The sequence below is a fragment of the Loxodonta africana genome, chromosome 3 (assembly GCF_030014295.1).
Source record: "Loxodonta africana isolate mLoxAfr1 chromosome 3, mLoxAfr1.hap2, whole genome shotgun sequence".
In the NCBI taxonomy this organism is placed as follows: Eukaryota; Metazoa; Chordata; class Mammalia; order Proboscidea; family Elephantidae; genus Loxodonta; species Loxodonta africana.
The window spans coordinates 43,181,071-43,206,009 of NC_087344.1; the positions used below are offsets into that span (position 1 = coordinate 43,181,071).

At 39.1% G+C, this 24,939-nt stretch overlaps 1 protein-coding gene across 21 annotated transcripts in view; it reads right to left on the bottom strand.

The window, feature by feature from the left end:
• The window catches only part of RERE (arginine-glutamic acid dipeptide repeats), a 473,241-nt gene that overhangs the window by 269,357 nt on the left and 178,945 nt on the right, over window positions 1-24,939 (bottom strand). For 12 of the 21 annotated variants that reach the window (XM_064281204.1, XM_023552093.2, XM_064281194.1 and 9 more), the window contains exons 3-5: window positions 9,574-9,596; window positions 2,992-3,062; window positions 757-883 (exon numbers count right to left, since the gene is read on the bottom strand). In XM_064281204.1, the coding sequence (XP_064137274.1) occupies window positions 757-883; window positions 2,992-3,062; window positions 9,574-9,596 (221 nt within the window). Of the gene's footprint in view, window positions 1-756; window positions 884-2,667; window positions 2,752-2,991; window positions 3,063-9,573; window positions 9,597-24,939 lie in introns of those variants that run through there. The other 9 variants (XM_064281210.1, XM_064281205.1, XM_064281209.1 and 6 more) reach the window with 6 other exon arrangements.

The window sequence follows — 24,939 nt, forward strand, 5'->3', positions numbered from 1 at the left end:
TTTAAAAAAAAAAAAAAAAAAAACAAGCCAAACACACCGCTGTCAAGTCAATTCTAACTCATAGCAACTCTATGGGACAGTGTAGAACTGCCCACAGGGTTTCCAAGGCTGTAAATCTTTACGGAAGCAGACTGCCACATCTTTCTCCCACAGTGCAGGTAGCAGGTTCAAGCCACTGACCTCTTGGTTGGCAGCCAAATGTTTTAAGCACTGAGCCACCAGAGCTCCTCTTCAGAGTAAAAGAGAGCACTATTTAATAGTTTGGCAGGACAACAGACACAAATCAGGACATAGAGGCAGCTATGTTCTGTGACTACAAACTCAGGTTCTAGGGATATGCAATAGCAGAGCCTAGAAGACAATCCAGGTCCCACATAAAATTCAAAGACCCTTCTCTTCCTCTCACATAGAACTAGTTCATGAAAGGTGACCCAGGGTCCTCAGTTCAATAAACTTGCATTATGCTAGTCTCAGTGACTGGTTAGATGGTTCTTCGTTCCCACTTCTCAATTCTATAGCTTTTGCTATGTTTAACATCACAATTTTGCTTAATGTATACTTAAAAACGTTAAATACCTTATGCCAAAAAACCTACCATGATAAATTCATGATTAATTCTAATTTGTGGTGTAAAAAAAGAAACACAACTCTCAGTTACAACCCCAAATCAATTTTTTATTCTATGGCTAAAAAGATAAAATACATAATTAATCAATGACATTTCAAAGCTACTAGGTTTTTCATTGCTCCACTTGCCATGTTATTTGCTGTGGACAAAACCAACTCCAATTTCTTTCTTTCTTTCTTTTTTTTTTTTTTAATCTTGCAGAGAAACAAAGCATATTTCCTTCTGTCCATCTTTTCCCCTGAGAGCCTGGGCAAACTGGAGGGGAAAAAAATCTATTAGTAGTCTCATCTACTTGGTTATCTTTTCATATGTAGTACAGACAAACAAACAAAGAAGTGGGTATCCAAGAAATAACTACACTCCTTCCAGGAGCAAATATGTCATCATCTCTGATGTTCTTACACAACTACGAGTATGCACTGAACACAGAACTTGAAACAAAAACATAAGAAACAGCATTGTGTGATTTAGAAAAAGGTATCCAAACATACTGCACCCTACTTCACACATTGTTTTTGCAGTCTGCTTTAATGTGTTGTACAAGACCAATACTGACGACAGAAGCTTCAGCTTTTATTGCTGTTAATACCGTGAGCAATTACTGTAACTCAGCAGGAGCCTCTGCCCAGAACAGCAACTATCACATTGTAATCAGCATTTCATAAGAGATGTTGTTCAAACATGAAGGCACCTGCTAATGTGCACAAACAGTACAAAAGGCGTGCAGAATCAAATAGGTAAAAGATAAATCTTTGCAATTTTCCTTCATAGCTATGTATTTTCCACAGTGTGTTGGTATTAGGTTTAATAAAAATCACACACAAAGACAATGAGCAGGGAAAAGAGCAGCAGCAGCAGCAGCCACTACTAAAACCAAACTTTTCTGGAAACAGGGCCATTGCCCAAATTTTCATGTCAGCACAGCATCTGTAAAACAGCCTCAGAAGGAGGGATACAATAAATAGCAAAGACCTCTAAAAACAGAGAAAATTCATACTGACATAAAAACTGAGTAGAAAGCATTTGATGTGACACGATTAAACTGCAAGGCCATCTTGTAAAACAACCAGGTAAGTCAGAAGCAGCCTACCAAGAATAAATAAATCTTAAAAGCGAAAGGCACATTTGACTTTCTTTTAAAACACCAAGCCTATGTTACCTATGCAATAACTGTTTAATAAAGAAAAATAAATGGCATGTAATTTTTTAACTAGCTAAATCAGAATATATTAATTGGATGCTGGGGGGGTCATCAAAAATGATGAAAAGAAACAAAAAGAGATGCAGACTTAAAGATCTTTTCAGACTATATTTACTTTTCTTTAGACTAAAGTATCACACACGATGTGTGTCGGAGCATAAATATTGCCAAAATTTAAAAAGGTTGTTAGAAATAAGCACCCATACAAAACTAAAGAATTAGGTCTTCTCTATACCTAAGAGTATAGAACAGTGATTCACAGTCTTTACGTACAAGAATTGCTTTTTTAACATCAAAATGTTTTTAAAAACCCCAAATGATAGTACTTTGTATTATTTCAAGTAGGAACTATTTGAGGAAAATACATAAAGACCAGATAATAAACAGTGATTATTAACTAAATATTACTTTTAAAAATAAGCAAATTTTAAAATTTACAACAGCATAGTCATATAGAAAAAAGCCCATTTGAAAAACAGCTGTACGGACACGAACAAGGTATATTTAAGACTGAGAATGCTTATTTGCAAAATCTCTATAGACATTCAGGAATCCAAAGCCTAAAGTGTGGGAACCACTGGTCTAAAACTAAGAGATTTCATAATGGATGATATCAACATTTATGTATCCAGGAAAAAATTTTAATGAGAAAGTATAGTAGCTATATCCCCCAAGCCACACTTCCCTCCCCCGTCACCCCTGGGAGGCCCCAAAAAGGCTCAAGGCACACTCAATTCTTGTCAAAATATCCAAGTAAATTGCAGTTTCCCACCTGAAAACTAACCTTTGACTTATTTATGTTATTTTTTTCCCACTTATCATCAATTCCTAAATTTACCTTATTTCAAGCTCCATGGTGAGAGGAAACAAACTACTTCAGAAACCCAAGGGAACCTCTAAAATTAGTCAGTCGCCAAATGAGCTAATAAAGGAATAAAAACTTCAGAAACATTATTCACAATGTAAGAATTACAACAATAACTGAAATGACAAAACTAGTAACAGCCTTATTTGAGTGCAAAAGTCACAAAGCAGTCTGCACTCAGAACTTGAACTAGCTACCACAGCAATAGTGATGGAAAAGCAATCAACACAGACAGCCAAGGAACTGGAAAAAGAGAAGGTGGAGAGTAGAATCAACAGCACATTAAAAAATGCTTACCAGTTTGAAGTCTTGAATGCTACAGATGAAATACGGTGTGTTTGGCCTCCGACTCTCGATATACACACAGTCTTTAAAAGAAAAAGAAATTTTAAAACAATGGCATTCTCCTTTAAGGGAACAAAGACAGGGCCCATACAGCCACTGTATAAGTAAACAAAAGACAAAGCACACACCTTGTAAATTCTTTTTCCAAAGGTGATATTAAATTACAAATAACTTTAAGCCAAAGGAAAACAGCCCTTTAGTTCTTTCTGACCACTTTTCCGGTAATTTAAAGAACCTGATAAAGTTTCAATTATTTATTTCATTCAGAGTCCCTGAGGAAGAAGGCAGAAAAATCACATAGAATTTGCCATATTCAGATGAAGAAATTTAGATAAAGAGAAATTATTCGCTCAAGGTTACACACCAAGGCAAAATTTCAAATGTCTTATTCAGAGATGCTTCTGTGTGTTCACAAGGAGAAATGGCTTTGCCGAGTGCTACTTCATTACCAATATTTTGTGAAGAAATAAATTAAATATGTAAAGAAGACTAGCTTGAAGATGCTATTACAATGTCCTTTCCACCTAAACCAAAAAGAACTAACCTAATCTCTTGTGGATAACTTGCTATTAAAATTTAACCTAAACACATTTTCTTTTCTAATTGTAAAGAAAACCAAGGCATTCAATCAGAGCTGGAATGAAGTAAACCAAAGTACATTTTCCACAGGGAAGAAGAGTGCTTTCTTAAATTACATCTGACATTGCAGTGGTTGAGTAATTATTTTTGTTGCTTTCAACAACTGGGGTCTCAAAGTTTGCTTTTAAAAAATGGTCTGTTAACACACTTTTTTTTTAAAAAAAAAAAAAGCAATGATTTTTAAAAAAAGCAAGTAGTGGCTGTAATGGGAGGTAAAACGCTCCACGTTACAACCAAGATCATCATAAAGAAGAGAAGACATCTGTAGAGTCAATCAGCTCTTCCAGGGAGAAAGACCATGATGTCCACATTTAAAATGCCACTCATTGAATCCTTCCTTATGACCCTTCGGAATGAGTGCATCTTGGAATAAATAGCTCAAGTACTTGAGAACCCAGGTAGATTCCTGTTCTGCCTCATTTGTCATACATGTTAAAAGCCAAAAGCAAAGGAACACTGAGTTCAGTCACCCATCCAGAAGACAACCCAGTCCCCCTCCCACCAAGAGTACTAGCAGATCCACTAAGATGTAGGTTTTGAAGAAAAAACACTCATTAAAGGGCACTTCCTCCCAAGAAACTTTCTTTAAGGCATCAGGAATTTTGAGGCCCAAAGTCATTGGGGGTGGGGGCAGGGGGGCGCAAACAGGAAAGAGACAGAGACAGAGAGAGAGAGAGAGAAGAAAAAGAAATCAGAATGCCAATTATTTAAGCATCCAGGATTCCCCAGACCACTTCTTTATTCAGGTGCAGACTCGGCAACAGAGATTCAATCCCTGAACCCACGTAAAACAGCTGCTCAGGAATGAACTATTGGCTGAGTTTTCTATCTGGTTCCAGAGTTCCAGATGCTGAAGAACTCTGCTTCAACACTCAGGTGACACCCATTTAACACGCTAAATCATCTTAACGAGATGCAAGAGAACTATTTCCACTGTCTTAAATATTCTTCTTCATACCCCTATTTTGGTATTCAAGTAAAAACAAGAAACCCATTCCCTAGATTAAAACTGTAGCTCCAACTTACACAAATTTACAATGACCCAAACTCTGTGTTCTCATCTCTGTTGTACCCACTACTGGTATTTCACATCTCTAGATATTTACTCAGTTCCACTCAACCTGAACGCAAATCATAGGTATAGCCCTCTTCTTCCTATCACCTCCCACGGAAAGCCGTATCTATTTTCAAATATATATTATCACATAACACCATCAGAGCCCACCTACTACTCACTAACTTCAAAACTAACTACTCCAACTTTCTTAAATCTCACCTGGCAAAAAGCATGCTGCTTTCCGGGGTCTGATCTCACTATGCCTCAACCTCTCCCAGGTTGCATTCTCCAACAGAAGCACCAACACACCTTAATCCCTCCATGTCAAACCCTCATTACTCCCTCATTCCACCATCTCCTCATCACAGCAACCTTATAACGATCCAGTTCCTGAGGCAGTAAGTTCTCAAGGCTCCTCTGTAAAGAAATGGCAACGCCTCCATTCTTTTACATAAAATCAACAATTTCCACATTCCCTGTTTGTTCCATTATTATCTGTTTCGAAGAGAGACAAGTGAGCAGAGAGCTACAATTAACACGGCAGGTGCAACCACTGAAGCTCCCTTAGGCTCCCACAGAGCTCTGTGATAGGAGGCCAAAGACGACCGGTACAGCATGTAGAAGCTACACAGCGGGGTCATACCTGAAACAGACCATGAAGCCCAGGCCGGAACATGCCAGGTGGGCACAGGTGCCGAGTGTGTACCAGAAACAAAAGCTGCATGGAGGCTGCCAGTGTGGATGCAGCACAAGGGCTGAGAGGAGTGAAGAGGCCCAAGAGAGGTCAGCGGGGAAGGGCCATGGGGTCCATTCCATGAACACCATGCTAAGAAGTTGGGGTTTGTCCCAAGCTGTATGTTGCCAGCCCAGGTTTGATACGTGACCTTCAGCCTTGCAATGTTCTGATGCCCTTCTGGTAGCTTGCTCAGGAGCCCCGCTGCCCTGAGCCTGGGCCCTCCTGGGCGTTCCACCCGCCCCTGGCCCAGGGGATCCTGCCCAGGGTCCCAGGCGAATGTGGAGTCATCACTGCCCCCCTACTTTAGGTACCTGCGTTTTACCCCTCCAGAGTGGCCCTTCTCCCTAAAGCCAGTGTAGCGGGTAGGACCAGTTCAAGGTTTGGAGACATATGCTTGTCCTCACCTAAGGAGGTGCTCAGAAGGGGCAGGCTCAGTTCTGGGAATGGGGTGTCTTCAGTGGACAGGCCACAGGCAAACACTATAAAATACAGCCTCGAGTGGATGTGCAAGCTGGGTGTAAGATGCATGAGGCACAGACACAATAAGAGGCCAGTGTAGCCAGAGAGGAGGGTATGGGGTAGTTCCTGAAATTGTAGACAGTGGAAGGTTCTACGCCTCTACTTAAACCAAACCAAACCGGTTGCCATCAAGTCAATTTCGATTCATAGCAACCTTACAGGACAGAGTAGAACTGCCCCCATATGGTTTCCAAGGAGCGGCTGGTAAATTCGAACTGCTGACCTTTTGGTTAGCAGCCGAATGAACGCTTAACCGCTGTGCCATGAGGGCTCCATGCCTTCACTTAGGCTTCTAAAAAACAAAACAAAACCATTTGCTGTGAGACAATTCCAACTCATGGTGACCCTCATGTGTGTGTCAGAATAGAACTGTGCTGCACAGGGTTTTCAATGATTAATCCTTCGGAAGTAGATCACCAGGCCTTTCTTCAGAGGCACCACGGGATGGATTCAAACTGCTAACCTTTTGCTTAGTAGCTAAGCGCTTAACCATTTGTGCCACCCAGGCTTCCACATACTCCTGAGGGACACCTCTGTGTGCAGTCAGATGGTCTGCGTTGTCCACATAACTATCAACCTTGGATGGCAAACTATGAGGCTTCTTAAGCACACAGAAACTTAAAATGCACTAATGTGCTACCTGCACCCACCAAGGACAGGGTCTGGCATTAACAGGTCTGCGCATTAGTGCTGGTAAAACAAGACAGAAGTGAATTAAACAGCAGATGCTTAGATAGCAAGGACTACGCACAACTTTGTTCTTTTTACACAAAGGAGGGCTTTTTGTACACTTTTCATAATCAAGACCATCATTACTATTAACCCTCTTACTCTGAGAAACAAAGCAGCTATTAACTTGTGCATTACCAAAAAAAAAAAAAAAAAAAGGCTATGTTATTTCATTTCTTACTGCAAAGTTACATTCAAGAAAATAATTACCTGTAAATATACCAGGATATATGTAACTCTGTTAGAGAAGGGAAGAGAGGAACATACTGCTATGACAAGGACAGCCATGACATCTATTTGCCTAAACATTAGTCAGAGATATATTAGGGAAGGCTGCCTCCCACATGGGCCTGAGGAATGTTGCCATAACGGATAGCACAGAGTGAGAGTAGACCCTCACACCTTAAGTATGGCACTGTAACATTTATTAGATCAAAAGCCACTTCTTTTTGTTTAAAAAGTTACCACTGAAATCCAAACTGAATCAAAGCTATGAATAGATGAGATTCCAATACACAAGGCTAGTCATTTGTACCAAGTAACTGTACCAAGTGATTTCTATTAGTATTTCAAAACTTATACTTGAAAAAGTCAGGTAAGCTCACCGCAAAATTAAGTGACGAAATGTGAAGCTCATTTAACATAAATAGTCACAAGACACAAAATGACTAAGATCATAGGTAAGATGAATTTAAATTTTTCAGCTTGCCATAGGAATAGATAAAAATACACTGTTTTGATCTGACTTTTCTAATCCATTTTTTTAAAGTATAAAAAATAATTCTAGTCAAACTTTATAACCCTCCCACCAAAATTAGGGTGATCCAACTAGAAGAGAACACATTTTAAGAAACAATTTGGAATTCAAGTCTCACAGAAGAAAAAAAATATTATTTTTCATTATTTTAATGATTTTCACAATACGATTAAATTAAGGCCCAACACTGTATTTCCTCTTTGTCTCATTAATTAAACAGCTATTGACAAAAATAGCTTTATATAAATGTTTACAGTTACTGCAAAAACAAAGTGGTTTACTTGGAAAGGGAAAGATGAGAACATGAGTCAAGAGCAATGTTAAAACATCAGTTGGAATATTTGCCTGGCAATCTTGTTTAAAGCCAAAATGATTTGCCAAGATCTTCATGCAATTTTATGAGAGCCTGGATTGTCTGAAGCTGGCTATAAAAACCAGTTTTAGTCAGTTGGATCAATGATCCTCAACCTAAAAACCCCTCATGGCCACCGTGAGCACTGCTGACCCCCCTTTTTTTTCTTTTTTTAATGAAAGTTAGCAGTTCTTCCAGTCCATGCTGATGCAATCCATTAGGTGCATAATGCACACTTTCAAAATTACCCATATGAAAACGCGTATTTACCAGACTGAGCAAACGGTTGCTGCAGGGCAAACATATATTTTTTTAATCTTAAAATCAGCACGCCTGAAATGGGCCAGAAAAATGAGTGAGGCTATTACCATTGATATCAATTGTTCTAAACAACCCTTGATAACTCATTTTTTCTTTACTAGGGATATCTGGAAATGAAATCATGGGTCTAGGTTGAGACTTTTTCCCTAACACATAATAGCCTCTGCCTGGGAACTGGTCACATGACAAATTGACCCCAAATCCTTGTGGACAGGGAGCAGTAAAATCCATGATTTGGACAATTATACTGAATATGGGTGTTTTGGGCTGTTTCTCACAATCTCAACATAGCTTTGTGCCATCTGCAAACAGCAGGGCATTTGTTAATAAGCTGGAGAAGGAAGTCAGTCAAAAAACAGATTCTCAAGGCAAAGAAAGCCCTCTCTTGCTTTTTCAGCCCTCAGCAAATCAGCAGGTTTATGTAAATAGAGCGAGAGCGAGTTCCTCTCAAGGGTAAAAAAGCACAGCCTGAGGCATGAGGCAGTGTGTCATCAGGAAACACAAAGAACCTGTCAGCATCTTCCCTGGCCACCTTCTCACAGCACACAGTGGACACTCACTCACCCGCTCATTTACAGGCAGCACTGGGAGCCAGCCTGAAAGCTGTGGGCGCGACATGCAGGCAATGCCCAGTCCCTTAAAGAAATTCCTCCCCATTAATGAGTCTTCACCTATTGGCCTTTGAAATACTTTCTTGTCCTTTCACAGAGCAGGGCAGTGCCACTCTAATATAATCTCTAATAGAAAACCCTCTGCTTAGGAAAAGCACAGATGAACAAAGCTTTGTTCACAAGCAAGTTTCCCAGAGACACAGCTGGGGAGGCACAGCAGTGCACACAGGAAGCTGTCCCTCAGGACAGCTGGCCATGTCAGCTTTCCATTCTCTCTCACAGGATTCCTCCACCCTCGACACCCCAAACCATTCAACGAGATACAAGTAGGTTGGTCTGGTACTGCAGAATAAAAAGTCCACAAGAATCTGTCTAGTTCATAAAGACATTTCTGATTTTCTGACACACAGAAAAGGTGTATATGCATGTGTGAACACATGCTGTGAAGAGCACTGAAATCCCAATTCCAGAATTCCAATACAGAGGCACTGGCATTCCCCATGGCCTCTAACCAGTCCTCTCACTGCTAGTCCCCCTATCTATAAACATTCAAGCCTATGACCGCCCCTCACTTCCATAAACGGTACACTATATTCTGCGTGGTAAGCACTCAAAAATTATATGAGGAACTTGAATAAAGACGCTGTAAAAACGGAAGTTATACAAGATCCTAGCAAGATAGGTGCTATGCTCTCTCAGTATGAACAAAAAATGCTGTTTTCTAATAAAACACTTTTTAAGAAGTAACTCCGGTGCAGGACGGCCTACTTTCAGTTTTGTGCTAGGTTCTTTTTGTGGGGAGGGGATACTCACATTGTTTGGCAATAGTGTAGAACCTGAAAAGAAAAAGGAAACAAACATTGGGAAAATGGGACCTCAGTAAGTGAAACCTTCCACTCCTTACTCTTACCTTTGTGTAGAAGCCCATGCCGGACCCTGAAAACTGTCACCAAAATTGGCTGGTAACATCATTTCAAAGATTGTTAACTCTGGAAAAAAAGCTCTGAGGTAGCATGTATACGTGGTTCCTTCTTTTTAACTTCATGATAATTAAATTCCATGTATTCAAATGCCTATAGATTCCCAACTAGTGCTACAAAACTTACATGGGCTTACCTTTTGCCTAAAAATAGAACACTATATGCTAACCAAAATGTTGGCAGTTCCAATCCACCAGCTGCTCCCTGGAAACCCTATGGGGCACTTCTAGTCTGTCCTACAGTGTCACTATGAATTAGAACCAACCCGAAGGCAATGAGTTTGGTTTTGATATATACTTTCTAGCAAACATTTATCCATCTTTATCCTGATTGCTAACCAGTACCAGTTGCCGGAGAGTCGACTCTGACTCATGGTGACCTCATGTATGTCAGCGCAGGACTGTGCTACACAGGGTTATCAACAGCTAATTTTTCAGAAGTAGGCTGCCAGGCATCTGTTCTAAGGCCCCTCTGGGTGGACTCAAACTTCCAACCTTTCAGTTAGCACAAGTACATTAACCATTTGCACCGCCCAGGAACTCCCCATTGATAACAGGAAAATAAAAATTATGAAAAAACCAAGATGGGGGAAGAGAGCGAGGAGAGCAGGTCATAGCAAATTAAAAAAGATTTGTTTGGATTTCCCACATTTCTTGTTTCTCCTCTAGAAGTTAGGAAATCTTCTACTACATCAAAAATTTAACACTGATCTGAGATAATTATCTCTTTAAGAAGTGATGCTGCTGTTTTGAGATAATAGTTACAGCATGACCCTCCTTCCCAAATCAATCATATGCTACATCGACTTGCGAACTCTGTAAAACAGGAAAAAGCAAGATTATACTGACAGCAGCAGAGATCTTATTAGTTATACTGATATGCTAAATATCAGGCATGGTTCGACACTGCATTACTCAAGCAAAAAACATTTTAAGCACTCTCATCACCGCGTTTTATTCTGAAAATAGCCCCCCTGGTAACTCACACTGAATCCCTATTATGGAAAAGATTCTAGCCAGATTAACACCCAAACTTCAGTTAAGCCATACGGACTGCTCTTATAGATTATAATGGCTGGGGTTTGTGTAGCACTTATGTGCCATAAGAGAATGCAGTTAATCTGGGGGGCGCGGAAGGGGATTTTAAAAATCAGTGACAGCCATCTACCCCACGGGTGCAAAGCACCTATGGCATGAGGGAAGGGAATTTGTTGGAGACTGCTCTCACTAATCTTTCTGCCCCCTTGCTGCCCTGTTGTACCTACCTTTCTAATACTTAAATACATGGATAACAACCCCACTCCTAGTTCAGTGAATTCAACCTACAGAAAAAAGGTCTGCTATAAAATCCAGGTTTGAGGATAACTGCTAATGGAAATGCTGACACACCCTTAATTCAAAGACTATAACAGGAAGATGGTTGAAACAATGTACATTTAAGAAACAAAGGCGGAGAGAGCCCCAACACATCTAAGAACCCTATGCTCAGTATTCACAGGAAAAAATAATCAGTGACAGGTAGGCTGATGTGCAGATTCTTCTCTCCCCACACAGCTGACAAGGAACAAATTGTTAGACTGATCTTCTGGTGTCACACCCCACAGAGCAAATTTCAAGCAACACTGCTTGCTCCATTTCAGAAAACAATGCACTGGGAGCCTGGCTTTTACAATAAATGCTTCAACCAATTTGCAATGCTCACTTGAAATACACAAGAGTATTAACAATGCCTGGGCTATAATTCTTATTTGGCGAATGATTTTATTATAAACTGGTATCATAGTGAATCCATTTCCTTTACGGGTTTTCTGCTGCTGTTTAATGGACTGTCAGTATAATTTAGATTTCATCTACTATTTAAACTCATTCAAGCCTTGCTCCTGGTTGTACAGTAAGTGCAACATATTTCTACTCAACAAAATGAATGGCAGCTAATTGTAGTCTGCAGTTCTCAGTTTTGCAAAATCAACTGCTCCACGGTTCAAGCATCAAGCTACGGAATTTCCCATGCCAATTATTTTTTCTATACTTTACAAGCATCCACATTTTGTAAGCCTTCCCTGTAAAGCTAATGTACATATTCATTTACCATTCTTTTCAAATATTTACTACCAAATTTCCAGAAAGAGTTAGGACTTAAAATATAAACACAGGCTGGCAAAATAAAAGTTTCATTACTAGTCTGAACAGAAATTATGGGTATATAATTTTTAAGTTGGCAAAACAGGTTAGAATTTTTGGTCTTACTATACATACAGGTGGAAACGCTGGTGGTGTAGGTTAAGAGCTATGGCTGCTAACCAAAAGGTTGGTGGTTCAAACCCACCAGGGGTTCCTTGGAAACCCTAGAGAGCAGTTCTCCTCTGTCCTATAGGGTCACTATGAGTCGGCGTTGACTCAACAGCAACAGTTCCCTGACTTACAACAGGGTTTCGTTCTGACAACTCCATCATAAATAGATTCTAACGTAAGTCTAATACCTCATTGTTTTTTATTTTCATTACTATTGCCTTTTATTATTACTATCTTTATAAATCTGATCTTTATTTGTCTTTGCGGGTTGGAAACACAACATATAAACTTACAGATACATTTTAATACATACATTAAAAAATACACAAATCATGAAAAAAAAGATAAAAACAGTCAGTTATTAAGGTATGGTTCGTCGCAACTCAGATACACCCTAAATCAGGGGCTACCTGTATATATGCATGTCTACATATTTTAAATATATCTATTTAACCTACTATTGGATGATTTTCGTACATACTTTAAATCAGTCACAATGTCAACATTAATTTTTTTAAGTAGGCTACGCTTACCATATGGATTTAGACACACAAACATGGCACCCAAACCCACTGCTGTTGAGTCGATCACAACTCATAGCAACGCTGTAGGACGGAGTAGGACTGCCCCATACGGTTTCCGTAAATTTTTGTGGAAGCAGACTGCCACATTTCTCTCCCACAGAGCGGCTGGTGGGTTCGAACCACTGATCTTTCAGTTAGCAGCCAAGCGCTTTAAATACTGTGCCAGCGGGGCTCCTTAAACATGGTGCACATTAATATATATTGGACTGAATTGCTTCGGAGATTGATAATCTGTTTAACAGAAATTTACCTTGAGTTTTATTTACCAGACAAGAGAACAATCCCACAGTGATTTTTATTCTTGAGTGATCAGTCTTTCACCTAAGCATCCACACAGCTGTGTGAGAGATGTTTAAAGGAGAAAAAGATAGGCATACGAAGAAGCACCTTAAAAGAAGCTTACCAAATCAAGACCCAAACAATTACTTTAATAAGTACCCAGAATTTCCTGCCCCAAAGCTATAACCACCAGGGTCACAGTCTAACAGACTGAAGTTCACATAAATCCTGCTGGGATATAAGGAAAAGCACAAGACACTCATTTCGTTCCTTCTTTTAGCCTGAATGCTCTACGCCTGCTAAGCTTGTTTCTGATTTTCCTAAACCACATTGCAATCATGCCCCTTCCTATACCTTTGCACATGTTGTTCCCCTCCCCTATTAAGAGATGCTCTCCCTCAACTTGGACCTATCAAAATCCCAACCAAACTCCTGGACTGAAATCAAGCTCTCCATGTCCCTTCATGGTGTCCCTAATGCCACCGACTTCCTGTCTGTCCTATTCAGTTGGTATTTACTCATTCACTGCAAGTCACTGACATGTGACTTCACCCGAATGAGTTAAATTTCTCCCCATAAAATGAGGGATAAAGGATTAGCATCCTGACTATTTACATCTTGTCCCACCCCACCTCCCCAAAACACCTTCCACAAAGTTATAGACATAGAAGATTGAGATCTTAGTTACTGGCTGATCGATAAAACACTACTAATACTGTAACTGACAGCTAACATACCCCATTAAATTCTACCAGCTTGCTCAATGTCTATTACAGTTTCAGCAGGCTTCAGATTTAATCATTTGCTTTAATTTATATAAATTTCTAAGGGCAAATGAAATCTTTTCCCTTGCTCTTTTGTTCTACTCTTACCTCCTTCCTCTCTTCCTTAAATCATTGCTGTTTTTCATTTGGGTTGTTGTTTGGTCAGATGTTTCTTTTTTAATTGAAATCGAAGGCTAAATATATTTTAAAGAATAATTTAGAGCATCAAGTCATTTTCACATGACTAAATACTGAGACATCAAATTTTCCATGAAAGATTTTCAGCCCACTGTGAATCACAAATGTCATTTTGTAAGTATTCAAAAAATAATAATTCCAGCTACAAAATGATTTTCAATTATCTATCTCCTTAGGATTCTACATGCAGTAATTTTGCTTTATAATATATACATTATTCTCAGGTTAAAAAGTATTCCATGGGCAGGAGGAGGGGAGAGGGGAGATTCCTCTCTGGTAATCTGTCATCCACCTGTCACTTTTGTAATCAAAATTAGCACAGATCTCAGCAAGGTGGTAGTATTTAAAGTATTTAAATGCCTCTTGTTTCCTAAAATGAGATGAGAGATTCCGTTCATTGTTGGGGCCACAAGTGGCTCTGGATGCTTTCCATCTGAAACTGTACTCAACACACTTCGACAAATGAGTGCAGCTGCTCTGGGCCAACGCTCAATGAGAGTTTTGCTTTAGCATGCTCCTTTTGTAATTTGTACCTTGAAAAAATCATGTTTTGAACATCTGCTCAGACAAAATGAGTCAGAACTCTGGAAAAAAAATTAGGCTTCTCTGTTTCAAACGAAGTGATTAACAGGCAAGTCTTTCAAGACTACATTAAAGATAAAAAGTGAAGGTAAACATATTCTACAAGGAACAAACCCATAAACATATAAAACATCCACACACAGACTTATTGAACACCATTACCTTATGTGCCAGAGAAAATACTACGGTGAATAAAAACATTGCCCATCCCTTGACAAGTTTACAGTCTAAGAGTTAGACAGGGAAACAGTAACTATATGTCTTCAATCATTTTAATTGTACTGTAACACACACTGCTAGCTGAGCCCAACATTCATTCTTCCCTTCTTCCTTAATATCAGAATATCTGATGTGTAGCTGGGCACTCCTCAGGATAAAGACCACATTTTCCAGTCTCCCTTGAGACTGGTTTGGTCATGGAATATACGCAGGGTCGCTATGGGTCGAAATTGACTTGACACAACACAAAAACAATAAATAGTACAGGCAGTTCCCAGATTATGAACGAGTTCATTCCTAAATCTGTCTTTAAGCCGAATTTGTACGTAAGTCAGAACAATTAGGTACAGTTTATATCTAATGTCAGTCAAATGTTTGCCTTAGTATATGGTATACTTTTCTTGCATAAAAAACACTTAAGAAACACTTCCAGATACACCAAAACATCTTTAACATAATAATACAGTAATAATAATGTTTTCAGGTGCCTACTTGTTATTACGAACCATTATATGTACCTCAAATTTTTAATATAGTAGACTTTACAGGGGTTGGTTTCTAACTATGGATTGATTAAGCCCAAAACCAAACCCACTGCCGTCGAGTTGATTCCAGCCCTATAAGACAGAGTAGAACTGTACCAGAGAGTTTCCAAGGAGCGCCTGGCAGATTCGAACTGCCAACCTCTTGGTTAGCAGCTATAGCACTTAACCACTATGCCACCAGGGTTTTCATGGGTTGATTAGGCAGGCTAAACTGTTACTTTCTAAGATTACGAAGCAATCTCTAGAGGTAGATGGAAATCAGGGAAAGCAAAGCCCACTACTTCCTCTCTGAAGAGGCTTTTCACAGGTAAACCAAGTTCCTAGGATGACCTCACCCCAAAGCTTCAAAAGAAAAAAAAAGGGATGGTAACTTGGCCTCCTGAAACGGGTTGGCATTTTGCCAGGGTGCAGGTTGTCAGTATGTACTGACTACACTTGGGCTACCCTTTCTTTCTCCTCTTCTGTTTGGGTTCATTTCAGGACTTGAGAGGGAATACACAGCAGCTCCTCTGACAAAAATAATAGCGATCAGTAATAAGCAAATTTTCTGGAACATTACTACTTACAAAAATTAAAGCTGACCAGAATTCATAATACAAATATTAAATTCTCAGAATATACTCCGTATTCTACTTCATACTGGAAAGAAAATATTCTCTATCCTGTCACAGCTTTATCTCCTTTCCATGCCAATAATCTGTGGATCAAAATTAAGAGTACACAAATGTGTCTCATCCTTCCAAGGAGATGGAGATTTGCTGTTCAAAGATGACATAAGGTCTAATGCTCTACCTAGACAATGCTTCTCCAATTCTGAAACCACAAAATCAGTAGTGTACAGATGCCAAAGTCCTTTGGTACACGAATGGCTAGTTAGAAAGAACTGTAATGGCAATACATTGAAATCTTTCAAAGTCCAGACATATCCTTTAACTCAGCAATTCCAATCCTAAAGAATGTGATCAGAAATGAATATACGTTCATCACTATTGTTTACAATGGAGAATATCTGGAAACAACTTGAAGTCCAACAACGTACAGAACTAGCTGAATTGTGATTTATAGCCATTAATGTGGGAAGACCTAACTGGTGAAGTCTATATACACACTCTCAAAAAAAAAAAAAAAAAGAAGAAGCTTTAACTGCACAAAATGAAATACGTAGGATTACAAAGAAAACAATGTATTGCAATAGTTATCACACTATGAGAAGACACAAATTTGTAATGCAATATATATATATTTCTTTATTGATTCATTACTGGCATGGCAATAAATTTTATACTATGCCTATGATGGAGCCCTGGTGGTGCAGCGGTTAAGAGCTCAGCTGCTAACCAAAAGGTTGGCAGTTCAAATCCACCAGCCGTTCCTTGGAAACCCTATGGGGCAGTTCTACTCTGTCCTATAGGGATGCTATGAGTCGGAATCGACTTGACAGCAATAGGTTTGGTTTGAGTTTATGTTAAAAGGCATGTTACAAAACTGTGAACACCACGACCCCATATACGTTTACTAAGGAAAATGACCATACAACAAAATGCTAATATTTTAGTGATTTTAATTGTTAACTTTTACCTATCTGAACTTTCAAATTTTTTCCTTAAAAAAAATGTATTATTTATCAAAAGAAAAAAAAAAATCAGGAGGCAATTCATAGGGAAGAAATGAAAAAAAAAGGACTGTAGCCAAAAGTATATTATAAATGTACCCATAGGGCGAAGGCAAAAAGCAGTAGGTGAATTCAGGGGAGGGAATATAAAAATGGAACGCCTCTAATCATAGAAGTCGGGTTACAGAAACAACACTGAAAGGGGGCTTGGGAATCCAATGGAGATAGAGCAAATGTTACAGCATTCAGAATCCTAACAGCTGGGGAATAATAGAAGTCAAACATATGACAGAACTGCTGGTCTCTACAAACAACCTGCCTCTACCAAACATGACCTGAATGTCAAAAGCAATTTTTAAAGAGACTGCACTCCATGATGCCAAGTATCTATTTTTTTCAGATAGTTGCTGCAAACTTCAAAATCATTCTCGTTTATGACCCTGAAAGATAACCCCCAGTCATTCTCCTTCAAAATATTTTCCAGCCGGTACAGAGTGCAAACTGGAAATCAGGTCACCATTGTCTAGCTTGCAAAGTAAGGTACAAAACTCCTAGTCAGGAAGAAGCATCACCTCCCCACGTCTGAGAACTGCAAGAGTAGTTCTCAAATGCGACTTCAAAACCTCAGGTGTACTTTTTCAGGATAAAACAGTGGTAATTAAACCACTATTTTTTCAGTTAAACTGTTCCTGATGATGTGAAAACACCAACATACCAGGTGAGAACTTTTCATGACATTTCTCTTCCCTCTGCTAAAGAAGAAAAATTATAATTATACAAAGTATTAGTAACATTTCCTCAATCGACTTGGTAATTGTACAGTACCTATGTTTTACAATAGCAGTACAATGGCAAGTTCAGGACAAGTGAAGTCTGAAAACTAAATACCACCTAACAATAATGACAGCCTGTCTCGGGGTCAACAGTTATACACAGCTTTAATAACACAGCACACATCAAAAAGTTAATGTAGAAGGTGAGAATTATGAAAAGCAATACATTGAAATAACATTACAAATCTGTATTATATTATAAACTCACTTCATTTTCCCCTTTTAAAAAGGGACTTATAGCCATAATCAAGGAGCCCTGGTGGCACAGCGTTTAACCACTAAGCAGCTCACCAAAAGGTCAGCGGTTTGAACCCACCAGCCACTCCTCAGGAGAAAGGTGTGGCTGTCTACTTCTGCGGTGCAATGTATTAGTTAACACGGCCCTTCTAGCCACAGTCTTTGCGATTTACACACAATGATTGAGTAGGACTATGCAAATAAGGTATTTGGAGCCTGTGGTGGTTAGAGGTATGTGCCAACTTGGCTAGGCCACGATTCACAGTATCATGTGGTTGTCCCCCATTTTAAGTGTTGTAGATCCTGACCTCTACACATTGATAAGGTAGGATTGGTGTAAGATGTGTCTTGGTTTGCAGCCTTGCAGGAGGGCGTGACTAAGCCCCCCCCCCTTTACTAAAATTACCTCCTTCCCTGGGGTGTGGCCTGCATTTAAGATACACGTGTGATTCCTGGTGAGGCGTTCTCTCTGCATCTGAATCTCGCCTCCGGTTAGTGATCAACTGACCTCCCCAGAGGCCTGCTGTCTGACCTGCTGATTCTGGGATTCACTGGCCTCCACAGCCCCTTGGGCCAGCAGCCTATCGTGTGACCTGATTCGCCTACAGTCTGAACTGCCAGTTTGGGTTCGTCAGCCCCTGCAGCCCCATGGGTCAGAAAAAGCCTACGCTTGACCCATGAATTTGCAACTTGCCAGCCTCCACAATCACATAAGCCGTTTCCTTTATACAGTTAGTGTGTTCATGAGCTCTGTGAGACACTGCAGCAAATAAGGGAACCTGAATACAGGAGGGAGAGTGCTGAGGGGAGAGGGAATAGTTGACGTTAGAGATGATGGAGTGGTACAGCAGCTTGGAAAAGCTGGACATTTGGGACACCTTCAACCTCCGCCTCATAGGAATCAGCTCTGTGCTTATCCTTAGAAATTATTCATACGTTTTTGCTGTGGTGGTTAGGTGCTGTCGAGTCTGTTCCGACTCATAGCAACCCTATGAACAACAGAATGAAACACTGCCTGGTCCTGCCCCATCCTTACAATTGTTCTTATGCTTGAGCTCATTGTTGTGGCTACTGTGTCAATCCACCTCGTTGAGGGTCTTCCTCGTTTCCACTGACCCTGCACTTTGCAAAGTATGTCTTTCTCCAGGGACTGATCCCTCCTGACGACGTGTCCAAAGTATGTAAGACGCAGTCTCGCCATCTTTGCTACTAAGGAGCACTCTGGTTGTACTTCTTTGAAGATACAGTTGTTCATTTTTGTGGCAGTCCATGCCATATTCAATATTCTTCACCAACACCACAATTCAAAGGTGTCAATTCTTCTTCAGTCTTCCTTATTCGTTGTCCAGTTTTCACATGCATATGATGTGATTGAAAATACCATGGCTTGAGTTAGGCGCACCTTAGTCTTCAAGGTGACATCTTTGCTTTTCCACACTTTAAAGAGGTCCTTTGCAGCAGATTTGCCCAATTCAATGCATCATCTGATTTCCTGACTGCTGCTTCCATGGCTGTTGATTGTGGATCTAAGTGAAACGAAATCTTTGACAACTTCCATCTTTTCTCCATTTATCATTCATTATTCATATATTATTCATATAGCTTCCATAAAGATTTAGAGCCTTGGAAACCCTATAGGGCCGTTCCACTCTGTCCTATGGGGTCACTCTATCCTACAGGTCACTATGAGTCGGAATCGACTTGATGGCAGTGGGTATGGCCATAATCAAACATAAAAAAAATTCACTATGCCATACCAATTTTTATTGATCAGCCTACGGTGAGACACATTAACACTCCCATCTGTTAAGCATCAGCATCTGCCCAGCACACAAAGAATGCCAGAACAATGGCTGCGAGCTTCAAGGGGATATAAAACAACCATACTGTTGCCTTTTACAGTTCATTTGACACATTTTACACATGACACTAACTGAACACACTGGACATTATTGAAAGGGCATTCCTTGCAAAGGTAATTGAATGTAATGACTGATAAAATGTGGAGATATAACTGAGAAAACAAATTTAGGGGTAAAATGAGTGAACAAATGTGGACTATCTTTCATATGTAATATATACTTTGTTGCCTAATTAGTTTGGGCACATTTTTAGTGGTGAAATAACAGAAAAGATTTAAAAATACTAGATATTTAACGCATATATAATAATAAACAGTCTTTACATACAAACTTAATAAACTTGGTAAAACTATTTTAGAAGCTTATCCATTTTCAGACATTTTAAGCATTTTACTTAAAATATCATGTAACCTACTTATCTTCCCCCATTTATTTTTATGGTACTCAAAACATCTGCTGCAAAATTTAGACTAACACAAACACATGGAGTAAAACTAGAGAAGCATGTATTTTTTACATTTCCAGTATTTAGGGTATTCAGATCTCTCCAAAGCAAACTTGTGCACACAATCATCTATGCTGCAGTATTTAAATGTTTCAAAAAAAAAGGGGGGGGGGATGAAAAAGTAGGAAAAGAAACCACTCTTATGCACATCTGTTTTAAACTAATTCAACAAATTCAACAAACTGCTCCATCTTTAAATTCCCAGACAATATTTTTAATTTTGGCAAGTCTGATTTTCTCAGCTGGTGAAGCTGTCAGAATAAATAGAAGGCGATATCTGGAAAAATGACAAACACATGGGTCAATGTCAAATACACGCCAATCTCAGTCAGAATAGAGCCAAATTCCTGCATTTCAATTTAAGTGATGTTATCCAACTCAAATATCACGCCACTTCAAATCAAAATTGTTTCCTTTTAAAAAGAGCTTTTTATAAAACTGATAGAGTATAACACATTAAACAACTCTTTCAGCAATTTCCTCAGCTACTACAAAGTAAAGCATCAATGTATAATTATAATAAAGGGAACATTTAACAATTAATTGAGCCAGCAAAAGCTAAACCTCCAGAGCTTAGGAGTTCAAACGCTTGCTCACTAAGCAAAAGGGCAGAGGATTTTAACATAGCTGCAGGAAATCTCAGTCCAATTAGACTCTAGGTAAATATAAGTCTCTTCCACTGTGATTGGGACTCTATTTGTCACAGTTCACCAGACTGATTTTAGTATCCAGCTTGCATATTCAGACAAAAAAAAAAAACCCTGGACCCCTTCACTGTCTCTCCCCACACTGCTATATTAATCCAGTACCTCCAGGCTCCATGCTACACAGAGGTCTGAAGGCTATCGGCTTGCTTTTACAACCAACCAATAAGACACACAATGTACCACACAATTATGAGGTAATAGCACCTTCTGAAGATACGCATGATTAATGCCTGTTTATAACGGTGACATCTTAGCTAACTCACTTTCCTTCCTCGTTCAGTCTGATTTTATGTAGAAAATATGTACTCTCTTTCAAAAACAAAACAGAAATAAACACATAGGGCTTCAAAGGGACATCATTTGGGATGGTAATTGCTTCACAGGGATATTTTCTTCGCTGTCAAGCTTCTTGAGAAGAATTCATACTAAATCAGGGAGGAAAAAATCCCACAAACTACCTTATTTATAAGGAATTACTGGCAGGGGTGGGAAGGGGAGGAGGCTGAAAACACTACAGCTTAATACCTAAATACAACAGTACAAACATGTAAAATTTTTTTTTTTTTTTAATTTTACTGGCTAGTTCAAGCAAATCATATTTTAAAATGCAACATAAACTACTAGGTGATGAAAGAATTTTAAGGACTTTAAAAGCAGTCTGAACTAGAGGTGTAAAGGAAGACTTCATAAGGGAAAAATGTACATCGAATTTTGAAGGACTGCAATCATTCAACCAGGCATCAAGGCAGGGATAGAGCATTTTGGACAAACCCATGAGCCAAGAGACAAGAAACCCACAGAGCAGGGGCTGGCAAACTATCTGACCAGATGCCTGTTTTTTTAAGGCCCACAAGCAAAGGATGTTTTGTACATTTTTTAATGGTTGAAAAAAAGAATATTTCTTGACACATGAAAATTATGTGAAATTCAAATAAATTAATAAAGTTTTATTGGAATATGCCCATTCGTTTACATCTGCATACTGCTGCTTTCATGCTACAACAGCAGAACGGAGAAGCAGCAACAGACTACATGGTCCACAAAGCCAAAAATGTTTACTATCTGGCCCTTTACTCCAGAGAGTCTGCTGAGCGCTGCTCCCTAAACAACAAGTAAAGCTGCTCATTTGATAATGTAAATTTTACATAGTAGAAGATGAGAATGTACAAGGGATTTACTTGATAGCAACATGTGCTATGGGAATTCATTTCCCGCATTTCCAGGTATCTTTGCATTCTAGCTAAAGGTACACAAACTATCTGTTTATAAACTGCTCAAGTATTTTTCCAGAGGCTAATATGTAGCACACTGGCCTGAAGTACACAAAGTACACCGTTTAGCCCAGCCCAGACAAGGATAAAAGAGTGCCTTCTAACATCACATCTGCACATTCCTTTTCATGTACACTTCACTTGGGATGAAAACTCACGTCACTTTGATTCTAGATCAGGGATGGCAGATATTCCCATACTTGAGCCCAAGAGAAATACTCTAAATTGATCAAAATACTCCTTCCAAGCAGACCTAGACCAGCCTGGGAATTGCAGGCTTTTTTAAGGGGCCCCGCCAAAACAATGCCTGCAAAAGGAGCTGCAATCTACCTGCTGTGCTAATCTAGATGAGCTCTTATATTCTTACCTATTCTGAACTTCTTTGCCATTCATTCTTCCTTTATCATTTTTCTTCTACCTTTTCTTGAGTGAAAACCATGTTTCTTGATAAAGAGGACAAAAGTAAAATGAAAGTGGAACAAGTATGGTTTCCCTCCGCTACTTGTGAACACGGCATTTAATAGACGGAGCTGGTGTAGCAGCAGAAACACTGGGCATCCAAGCCTCTGCGTCAAAATACTGAGTAAGAAGGGGCTCTTGATAAACCCTCTTTTTTTTTTTTTAAACCTCCTACAACATTTTAAATGAACCAGATAGATGCAAGTCTACTGGCCATGTTTATCATGATCCTCCAAATGATGGTCTTAAGCAGCAGTAAGTAAATCTGCAAACCAATGCCACCCAGTGAAAAGCTCTCTATCAACAATGGCAAACCAAACACAATGTGAGGCAAGTCCAATTCAGATTCAGAGAGAGGAGCTAAATACACACAACCAGTAATGTATTTTGACTGATCCACCAGAATGAAGACCTGAACACCCAAAGCCTATACGCATTAAGGTATTGTCTGCTCTCAAATAACCTTAGCCAAGATTTCACATCACTGAGATATTTTTTGAGCATTTGAGCAAACAAAGGAGCTTCCTGAGAAAATTTCTGCCTGGAGTCTGCTCCTGTGTCATAAAGTAACTTCATAAGGTGTGACCCCAAGTCAGACAGGGCTGGATACAATAGTGAGCATTCAACTGAACATCACTTTAAATATCCGTAAGGATGATACAGTCTTAAGAATATGAAAGAATGTAAAATCCCAAGGTTCAAAGCTCTTTATCTTTGGAGAGGAAACACATTTACATATCTTAGAATCCCATGATGTTCAACAGTTTATGGCCAAATATGAACTATGTTTAAAAAAAAAAAAAAGCAATCAGGCAATGAATCCGAAGAGAGCTGCAGACTTTAGTGAATACTCAAAGAATTAGATAATGTGAGGTCAGAGGCCACCTCTTTTTGGAGTTTTCAAGGTTAGAAACTTGGTGACTACAAATATCTTCCTTTAGAAGCTACCTGTCTTTTTAAACCTAGGAGAATTAAGAATTCAGTAACTCCAAATAACTGGGATGGTTATTACCTTGTTTAAATCAATATGCATCTTTCATCCCTGGTCAAGATTTGGGATTAAGCATAGAAAATTTTAAGAAAATCAAAAGTATAATAATATTTTAGGGTTAATAAGAAATCAGGATATTTGAAATTTTCATTCTTGTTACAGCTAAAAGAATTTGGCCTATTAGAATAACAGCCTTTTTTTTTTTTTTTAATTCCTATTGAGAACAGTAACCTTCACCTAGCACTCTACTGTATGCCTGGCCCTTTCTAAGGGTCTCTGGGTAGTGAAAATAGTTAATGCGCTCAGCTGCTAATCAAAAGGTTGGAGATTCAAGCTTACTCAGAGGCGCCTAGGAAGAAAGATCTGGTGATCTAAAAAAAAGAAAAGGTCTGGTGATCTACTTCTGAAAAATCAGCCAGTGAAAACCCTATGGAGCACAGTTCTACTCTGACACACGTGAGGTCCAGCATGGTCAGAGTCAACTGACCAAACTGGGTTAACTGGGTTGGGTCCCTTCTAAACTCTGCACGTGTTCGTGTGCATACTCATCTAACTCCCAGACCTTGACGTGGGTGCTCTCATCCCCACCATACTGAAAAGAACCCAAGGCACAGAGGTTGTCCCTTGTCTCTGGTAACTCGGAGAGCAGTGGTGGAAATGTAGACTGCCTTTGTGTAACTAATTCAGATGTGTGGTTAAAATTAAAAACTTAAGTAAATTTATGCACAGCACTGAAACATCTAAAAGAATTTTTTTAGGTTTGCTTCACTTATAGGTTTAATTTATTCAATTAAGAGCTAAGTACTTGGGAAAAGCTTTGTCTTAGGAGATGCCTTAAAAATAAAAATCAAGTATTAAATTTATAAAGGCAAGTTTAAATGTTGAAGATATTTAATTAACTGAGCTTATAAACAGAATCAGTCATAATTCCAAATTTTAACCACTGATTATTAAAATTTGTTCAACTTATAAGTAGAATAAGACATGTAAGCTGAACTTTAAAAAAGGTAGCACGGTGCTTTTAAAGTGTAACTTTAACAAATTGAATACCAATTTTTTAAACAAAAAAAAAATTCTGAAGTCTTTTCTGCATATCAATAGCAGTCTTGAGGGCGCCTCTACAAAAAGTCCTTCCATCTGCTACTCTGTATGTATGCTACTGCTCAACTCCTAAAAAAGCACAGCTGAGACACAAGAGAGGCCACCTAATACACATAGGGCTAAATACCACGGTCTGGAGATCGTAACTCTGCCTAGGTT